The sequence below is a fragment of the Acanthamoeba castellanii genome (assembly GCF_000313135.1).
Source record: "Acanthamoeba castellanii str. Neff unplaced genomic scaffold scf7180000084763, whole genome shotgun sequence".
Classification (NCBI taxonomy): Eukaryota; Discosea; order Longamoebia; family Acanthamoebidae; genus Acanthamoeba; species Acanthamoeba castellanii.
The window spans coordinates 54,601-63,170 of record NW_004457323.1 but is presented as its reverse complement, the minus strand read 5'-3'; the positions used below and the strand labels follow the sequence as shown (position 1 = coordinate 63,170).

The 8,570-nt window shown below is 61.2% G+C and overlaps 4 protein-coding genes across 4 annotated transcripts; all 4 read left to right on the top strand.

Moving 5' to 3' along the window:
- Positions 1 to 967: 967 nt before the first annotated feature.
- On the top strand, positions 968 to 3,242 carry ACA1_238140 (uncharacterized protein; the record flags this gene model as incomplete). Its single annotated transcript, XM_004335266.1, has 8 exons — positions 968 to 1,201; positions 1,423 to 1,479; positions 1,706 to 1,778; positions 1,850 to 2,369; positions 2,506 to 2,572; positions 2,651 to 2,795; positions 2,965 to 3,083; positions 3,117 to 3,242. The coding sequence occupies 8 exons, from the start codon at positions 968 to 970 to the stop codon at positions 3,240 to 3,242; spliced, it is 1,341 nt and encodes a 446-aa protein (XP_004335314.1).
- Positions 3,243 to 3,350: 108 nt separating this feature from the next.
- Positions 3,351 to 4,475, top strand: ACA1_238130 (RapGAP/RanGAP domain containing protein; the record flags this gene model as incomplete). The annotated part of the gene is made up of 5 exons (XM_004335265.1): positions 3,351 to 3,447; positions 3,562 to 3,687; positions 3,760 to 3,903; positions 4,052 to 4,170; positions 4,272 to 4,475. The coding sequence occupies 5 exons, from the start codon at positions 3,351 to 3,353 to the stop codon at positions 4,473 to 4,475; spliced, it is 690 nt and encodes a 229-aa protein (XP_004335313.1).
- A 505-nt stretch (positions 4,476 to 4,980) lies between these two features.
- ACA1_238120 (RFX DNAbinding domain containing protein) lies at positions 4,981 to 6,621 on the top strand (the record flags this gene model as incomplete). The annotated part of the gene is made up of 3 exons (XM_004335264.1): positions 4,981 to 5,219; positions 5,331 to 5,395; positions 5,555 to 6,621. 3 exons carry the CDS (start codon positions 4,981 to 4,983, stop codon positions 6,619 to 6,621), a joined length of 1,371 nt encoding a protein of 456 aa, XP_004335312.1.
- A 701-nt stretch (positions 6,622 to 7,322) lies between these two features.
- Positions 7,323 to 8,118, top strand: ACA1_238110 (uncharacterized protein; the record flags this gene model as incomplete). The annotated part of the gene is made up of 4 exons (XM_004335263.1): positions 7,323 to 7,448; positions 7,556 to 7,649; positions 7,758 to 7,846; positions 7,960 to 8,118. Coding segments are annotated over 4 exons (468 nt in total), but the record flags the coding sequence as incomplete, so codon positions are not given.
- Between the last annotated feature and the right edge of the window lie 452 nt (positions 8,119 to 8,570).

The window sequence follows — 8,570 nt, the reverse complement described above, 5'->3', positions numbered from 1 at the left end:
GCCCGCAGGTGCGCTTCCGTCATGCGAACTCGCCTCACGGCGCTGCTGCTAGTCGTGGTCGGGGTGCGCTCCATCTTCTCTCTGCTGTGGCCTTCTCTCTGTTGCTGGTGGTGGTGCTGCTTTGGGGGGGGGCGCCTGTGCTGTGTGGGATCACGTCCCTTCCCCTGCTTTGCCCTTTTTCAGACCAGCGGCGGGGGCGCCCGGATTTATCCGGGGGTGGGACTCAGGCCTGGTGGTGTGTTGTTTCCGTTGGCGAAGCCACCACCAACCCGCGCGCCGCGTAGTGGAAGGATCACTAGTGCGTTGAAGGGGGGCCGAGTGAAACCATACCCCTCGGTAGATAGATATAGAGTCGTCGCTCCTCTTGGCTATTCCTCAAAACGCCAGCCAAGACCCACCCCAGCATCCCCTAATGTCCAAGGCCAAAATCAAAGAATGGAAAAGCAAGCTCAAGGGCAAGGAGACGCCGAGAGGAGGAGTCTCGCCACGCGATACCGCAGAGGACAACGGCGCGGAGGGTGGTGGCCAGGTCTCGATCAACAACGACGACCAAGGCGGACCAGAGGCGGCGAGTAGCGCGGGGCCAACAGCAACATCAGCCGCAGCCGCCCATCAACATCAGGGGGCGGGCGTGCCGGCCTCTCCGCGCACGCCCAGCCGCTCGCCGCGGTCCGGGCTGCGCAAGAAGAGCTATTCGACGATGGACGTCCACTACCAGCAGCACATGAGCTCCACCCCGCGCTCGTCGGCCGCCAGCGACACCCTCCGCACCGGCGACGAGAGCCCCAGCGGGCTCTCCGGCCGCAAGAAGCGCCGCTCGGCCAAGGCCGACACGCCCGCAACCGCCGAGCTGGGGGTGGACTCGGCCGCCTCTGTCCCACCCGCGACTGGTGGCGGCGGTGCAGACGGTGGAGACGGAGCGATGGAGGAGGGGGAAAAGAAGACGTGGCGGCGCTGGTCGGCGCTGATGGCCAACGTGCCCCTCCCGCTCTCCACCGTGCTCACCAAGTCAAACTCCTTCCTCCTCTCCTCGCCCCACTCCTCCTCCTCCTCCTCCGAGCTCCCACACTCGTCCCGCGACGCGGCCAGCTCGCCCCCGGACGCCGCCTCTCCCCTGACCTCCTCGTCCTCGGGCAACGCCACGCTGCGCAGACGCGGCACCACCGTCATGGTGGTGCGATCCACCGAGGAGGAGAACAAGGTGCGTTGTTTATTCACCACTCTTCTTCTTCTCCTCCTCCTCCTTCTCTCCTCGCTCTCTCGCTCTTTCTCTCTCCTATCTTGTCACCCGGCGCCCGTACCACTCATCGCGACCACTAAGCCGCTGACATTTCGTCTCTCTCGCTCTCTTCTCCCTCCTCGTCCTCCTCTCCCCATCGCTCCTCTTTGCGCGTTGTTGGTTGTTGGTTGGCGGGAGTGCAGGTGCTGCGGGAGCATATCGAGCAGCTGCAGATCCTGCTGCAGGAAAAGCACAACGAGGTAAAGCCCCCCCCCACCCATCCACTCACTCACTTGGTGCCTCCGAGATCTACGGCGGGCTGGCTGGCCGGACAGCCGGACTGTTTGCTTCCCCTCTCGGAGGAAATGGTCTGCGTGATCCTCCTCTAAATGCGGTGAGTGCATGGCGGCGGCTGCTGCTGGTGGATGTGTGTGTGTGTGTGTGTGTGCGTGCGTGCATGTGTGTGTACGTGTGTGTCGTGTGCAGGTGCAACACTTCAAGACACAGCTGCAGGCCGCCAAGCACGAGATAGCCGTGCTCAAGGGGCAGCTTGCTTCTGGTGCGCACCACACATCTCCGCCGCTAGAGCGGGGTGCTAACGGTCGGGGCGGCGGTGGTGACGGGGAGCAGGTGTACCTGCGCGGTTGGAATCCATGGCGCCCCGCGGCCTGGGCGGCGGAGGACCGCGGAGTAGCAAGAGCACTGCGACGGGCGAAGGCTCCCTCGTGGAGATCGGGAGCCATCTGTACGACGACTCGCTGGAGGACCCCAACAATGCCGAAGCAGCCGCCATGGGCGAGGGCAGTCAGCGGGCCAAGGGAGGTGCAGCTGGCCACCACCAGGGCGAGGAGGAAGATGAACGCACCACCACCACCAGCAGCGACGACGTGAAGGACGAGGAGGGCGGCCAGCAGAAGCGCGACGCGGACAGGCGGAAGGAGCGGAAGAAGAGCATGCTGATGGCCATGTCTCGCGTGGACCACAGCCGATTCGGGATGGAGGTCGGGGGCAGGTCGAGCCTCAGGGCCAAGTCCAAGGAGCGGGGCGACGTTCTCAGCATGTTTAAGCGCGACGACGCCAGCGGCGACGGCGAAGACTCCAACCGTGGCCCCGCCCACAACAACTCCCAGCAATCTGCCGCCATATCCGAGTACCTCCCCTCCCACCAATATGCCAGCAATCCTCCTTTACTACTTGATGGTGGGCGGTGGGCGGTTGGCGGTGTCGCCCGCAGGGTTTCAACTTCCACGGCTAACTTGCGTGCTCGTTCATTCTCTTTGCGGCAGGTCGCCAAGTCCTCTCTTCGCACCGGCAGACAGTGGCTTCGTTGTCGAAGAAGAACATGAATGCGAGGTGCGTTGCCTCCATGCCACCGCAGAAACTGTCGATCTTCTTCTTCCTCGCCGATATCGTTTCAGACAGGCCTGACAGTTTTGTATCCTCCTCCTTCTCCTGCTCGTCGTCTGGGTCCTCCATCGTGGCATTCAGATCACGACCACCTTCTTCGCCGCAGAAGGCACCAACTGGTACCACGAGCACTTCTACGGGCAGCCCCATCGCAATTTTCTGGGCATCGGTAGGTCTTCCCCTCCTCCTCTATTCGTCGCTGGGCACTAGGGGGGGAGGGCTACCACCAGGTGCCGCTGCTCGAATAGTGAGTGGTGGATTGGGTCCGCGCGCGCGTGTGTCCCCTAATAAGAGCGGGTCGTGGTTTTGCTGGTCGCGCGATGGGTCGCTTGCTGCAGAAACCCCATTGGGCACGGTGCTGGTCTCTTGCAAGCGAGAGGGGAAAGCGGGGGAGGAGCGGAACAGCCAGACGTCTGGCGATGCTCTTCAAACGTCGTCTGGCACATACGCGGCCACGGTGGCCTTCTTCCGGGTGCTACTGTTCACCCAGGACGGCGACCAGAAGGTGTCCATGCCGGCCGTGTCGATCGACACCGCTGGTGGAAGAGACCCCATTGAGAAGCTCCTCAACACCGTGAATCCCCTCCTATTCTCGGCCGGCATCGTCAAGGTATAACTATGCCCACCTACGCGCGCGTAGGTCTCCTCATCACCCGCCCACAGCTGCTCAAGACTGGTTGAATTCACGCGCCACGTCATGTGCCAGGAAATTACGCACCCCGACATGCCGGAAGCCGTTCGCCGTCTCGAGGCCAAGGAAAGGCCCCGGAAATACAAGTTCGGGCTCATGTTGGTGAAGGAAGGCCAGACGCAGGAGGAGGGTACCTTCCAACCAAAAACACGCAACCCCTTGAGTGCCGCCGCTAACCACACACACACCCACACACACACCCACACACACACACCATCTCCCCATTTATAAATGACCGCAACAGACATATTCAGCAACACGGGAGGAAGTGTAGACTGGTACGAGTTCCTTAACTTTATCGGCGAGAAGGTTCGCCTCAAGGGATGGAACCGCTTTGCTGGCGGGCTCGACGTCAAAACCGACACCACCGGTACCGCCACGTTCTCCCTCTCCCTCTCCCCTTCACGCCACTTACACCTTCCCCCCCGGTGGCTCATATCAGGTGAGTTCTCGAGGTTCACCGAATGGCAAGGCAGCGAGATCATGTGGCACGTCGCCACCATGCTTCCTCAGGGCGAGGGGGCGCAGCAGATTGCTCGGAAGAGGCACATCGGCAACGACATCTGCATCCTCGTTTTCCTCGATGGTACCGTGCTCCTCCTCCCCCTCTTCCTTTCCCCCTTTCATCTTCCCGTCTCCACTTCCAGTGGGGGCGGTGTACGGCGCCCGACTCCCTTCTCTCTCTCTCTCTCTATTTTTTTTAATCACCTCATCCTCCGTTCATGTCCTTCCAGGTAAGGACGCCAGCTATTCGGCCAACACCATTCGCTCCCACTTCATCCACAACGTGATCACCATTCGACGGATACCTAGCGATTCTCTCGAAGATGACGCCTCCCAGACGCGCTACCATGTATCCGTCGCTTCGAAAGAGGTGCTCCACCCTCTTCCACTTGTTTTGTGTGGACTAACCTTACGCGCGCTTGGTTGGTTGGTTGGTTGGTTGCGCTGCAGGATGTTCCTGTGTTTGGGCCGCCTCTCCCCAAGCCTGCCGTCTTCCGGAAGGATGACAGCTTTAAGGACTTCCTGCTCGCCAAGATGGTCAACGCCGAACTGGCCGCCTACCGTACGGTGTATTTCTCCAAGCGGTTGCGCCTGGGTCGCCGCGCCCTCCTTGACGAGCTGGTCTCCGACTTCTTCCCGCTGACGGGCGAGTAGTACGCGTGGGAGAGAAAATAGTTTTCCTTCCCAAACGACATGTTGTAAACAATTGCTTTATATCATTTAATAGTATATTCTTACATACCATAAATACCAGCATTTCCGTGGGGTGAACACGAGCGCTGCGGACCTGGCGCTGACTGTGGTGTGGCCAAGTTCGAACGGGTGCCGTGCGGGACACGACGTGCAGGGGGTAGTGGCGATGGCGGAAATTTGCCGGGGAAATCGCGAAGGCGAGGCGTGTGCGTGCGTCACCAGTTGCCTGGCGGCCCCACGGCCTAAATCGGGGGTGCTGTTGCTGCGGCTCGCCCAGATAGAGGCCCGAATTAGGCATGAACGACGCCCAACCCCCCTCCCTGCCACTCTGTTCAAAAGCCATGTCTGCCCTCCTCCCCACTCTTTGTTTTCATTGCACCTCTCGACCATCACCACCGACTCGCGCGAGCAGCTCTGCCCCGCGCGCACACCACTTTCCCCTGCACCACACACTCTCTTGCGCAAGATGGACCCCATGGCGTACGAAGGCGAGACGGCCAGCCCTGATGCTTTCTCGGACGACTCTTCATGCTCGACTCCGAGCGGCGGCAGCAACCAGCTCGACAACCGCCTCCAAGTGGTCATCTGGCTCAAGGAGCACTACCGCGTCGGCGAAGCCGGCTCCATGAGGAAGAGCTTCGTCTACCAGCACTACCTGGACGCCTGCCGGGAGAGTGGCATGGAAGGCGCCCCCATATCGCACACGTACGACGACGACCACCGCCACCAACACCCTTGGCGCCACGCACACGCACACGCACGCACACACAGCCTAGGTGCAGGGCGCGTGGCTAACCACACTGCCTCGCCCTCCAGGTTCTTCGGCAAGCTGGTCCGCCGAGCCTTTCCCGGCATCAAGTGCAACCGCAAAGGACCCCGCGGTGATGCGCACCAGTGTACGCACCCCCTCCCCCCGTTTTCCCTTCCCTCCTCCCTCCTCTGTGCACGGGGGACACACTACACACCCACACACCACACAAGCTTGAACCTGCCCCATCATGGCGTACACGGCTTACACGGCTTGTTGTGCACGCGTGCAGGCTACACGCACCTGGAGAGGCTGCCCATGGCGCAGCGCCTCGGGGCCTGGCAGGTGGAGCAGATCACCGAGGAGCTGTCCAAGTGCTCCTCGTCGGGGAGCCCCACGAGTTCGCGTCTGTCCCCCCTCCGCCCGAAGACCTCTCCTCGGCCCAGGGACACCCACCACCGCCACCACCAGGACCACGGCGACGAGGTTCCCTCGACGCCCACCAGCGACGATCATGCGCACCAGCAGCAGCAGCCCTGCCGCCACCAGCACCCCAACCATGAGCATGCGCATCAGGGACGCCAGTGCTTCTCATCGTGCTGCTCGCCGCTCTCCTCGCCACCCATCGCCTTCTCCTCGGCGTCCACGTCCTCTTCCTTCTCGTCGTCACCGCGCACGTCGTGCTGCCCCGAGGAGGGAGAGTTCCACCACGAAGACGCTCCCTCGTGCTGCAGCGGCCACCACCACCCCAGCCACCACTCTCACTACCACCACCCGTCGTCGTCTTCTTCTTCTTCGGGCGACGAGTCCTACGAGTCCTACCACCCCGACGAGCAGCTCTCTCTCCTGCAGCAGCAGCAGCAGCAGCACTACTTGCCCGATCTGGCCTATGCCGCTCCGGCGTTCCTCTCCTATCCGGCCTTCTACGGGCATCCGACGACCTACTCCTCCTACTCGCCATCTGCAGAGTACCACGCGCAGCAGCAGCAGCAGCTCCAGCTCCACCACCACCAGTACCCGCAGTCCGCTTCTCCCACTTTCGACCTGTCCACCACTGGCGAGGAGGTCGAGGAGGAGTTCGGCGTCGGCAATGTCAACGCCCTGGCTTCACCTCGCCAGGGCAACGGGGTGGCCCTGACCTTCGCCGACTACCTCACCGCCTGCCAAACTGCTCGCCAGCAGCAGCAGCAGCAGCAGCATCCCCTCCACACGTCCGCCACGATCGCCGAGGGGCAATTCGAGACGGACCGAGGAGAGGACGCTGCTGCGTCGACGTGGTCGACCGATGGCTGCAGCCGGACGGAGCCCCTCGCGGCCCTCTCTTGGGCTTCGACCGCCTGGTCGGACGCCATCTACTGAGACAAACACCCACCAACCCCCCCCTTTCAATTTTCCCCTCACCCCCTGTGGTGGACCGAGAGCCGCGGCCTCCCCCCTATATTTGTAAGTAAGCTACAGACACCTGGACATATCTATACGTATAAATAAATAAGCAACACAATTGTACAGACAAGCGACCACCCACCACCATCGAGTTCCTTGTCAGGGCGTAGGTTTTACCCCGAGCCTTGCGTTCCAAGGCACCCGGCGTCAAGGGATACGCGTCTAAAAAAGCGCATTTTTGGCGACTTTTTCAAAGGTTGATTCTGATTGGGAACAACTGGGGCTGATTTTTCAGCGTTCAGAAAACTGGTGGCTGCGCCGCTGTAACAATCAATTCCGTCCACCTCAAAAAGCGACCCCGGCCCACTGAAAACCAGCACAAATCCGCCACCACACCCCTTGGACTGAGAGAAACCAAGATCGTGGCCTGCGCGGAGGAGGCACAGAGCCAGCATGTCGCGCAGGGCCGTGTTTTTGAACGTGGGGCACCGCCAGCGTCGGGCCTCTCGCATTGCTGCCGGCACCGACGAAGACCACCGACCGCTCCTGGCCGAAGCACCTGAGGAGCACCGCTACTTTCCCTGGCACTGCCCTCCCCCCAAAGCTGTTCATTTTCGCACTCCCTCACACTCACGCGAACCCTCGCTCTTCTCGTGCGTACGTGGTGCGTGCAAAGGCGTGAGCGGGTGGTTTCCGTGTATGAGGAAGTTCGTGAGAGGAGAAGCCATGACAGGAGGCTGCTGGCTCGCAACTTGCTCATCGCTGTGAACGCCTGCAGCAGCATCGTGCTCATGGTGGCCATGGTTTGGTCCCCCGCTAGCGCTGCCCAGAGGTCACAGTGACCCTTTGTGACCCATGTGTGCCGTGTGCGGTATGGATGCCGTGTGCCGTGTCCCACGTGGGCGTGTAGGTGCAGCTCGGGTGGAGGGACTCTTCCGAATGGCGTAACAACGAGTCCACGCGCGCCATCAAGATAGTGCTCTCTTCCTCCACGGCTGTGCTTGGTAGGCCCCTCCCCAGCTGGGACCAACGGCACATGGCGCTGCTCTGAAATCACATTCCTATATGGACACACAACACACAACAACAACAACACACAACTGGCTGGTCAGTATTGCAAATTCTAGACCTCTACCGCGCCAAAGTGCTCGACAAGACCCAGGAGATCAAGACTGCTCGAAAGCCCTGGGTCAAGCGAAAGGTACCTTCCACGCCATGGGCCATACCACTCGCTCGCGGACCCTTCTCTGCTCCCGCTTGCTTGGGTTGACTCGTGGGGGGGGGCGCGTGAAATTACGAACGAATGCGCTACAGCTCCACATCTTCAACCCGATGTGGCTGGTGGTGTGGAAGAATTCGTCACTTCGCTGGAAGGTATTCCTCTCCGCTCTTCTCGCTCACTGCTCCATTGGCCATCATCGCTCACGAGGCGTAATGCTGTGCTGGCGGCCGAGTGTTCCAGTTCTGGTGTGAAGTGGCCATCTGTTGTTTCCATCCCTTCCCCGGCACCAGTGCGCCTTCCTACCGGGGTCCATTCATGAATCTCCCGCGCACTCACGCACTTACTGATGCGCCCATCATACTCGCGGCAAGTCCAGACGCGGAGATGACCAAGACACTGGGGATGGCCATGTTTCTGCGCGCCTACGTGCTCCTACACCTGGCGCGCTGCTTCAATCCTATCTACATACATCGCGCGCTCATACAAAAAATCCCAGGGTGTGCTCTCTCTCCCGTCCCGTCCCGTGCCCACCACTTCTGGCAAGCCTGCTCCCTTTTGGGCTGTTTACTATCACCGACACATAACGGGATGGTGCCACGTGCCTTTGTGTGCAGGCTTCCACGCGCTCGGATGCTTAACTTCTCCACGTGGATGGTGGTGAAGATCTTTTTCCACTCCTATCCCATTCCCTTCATCCTCACGG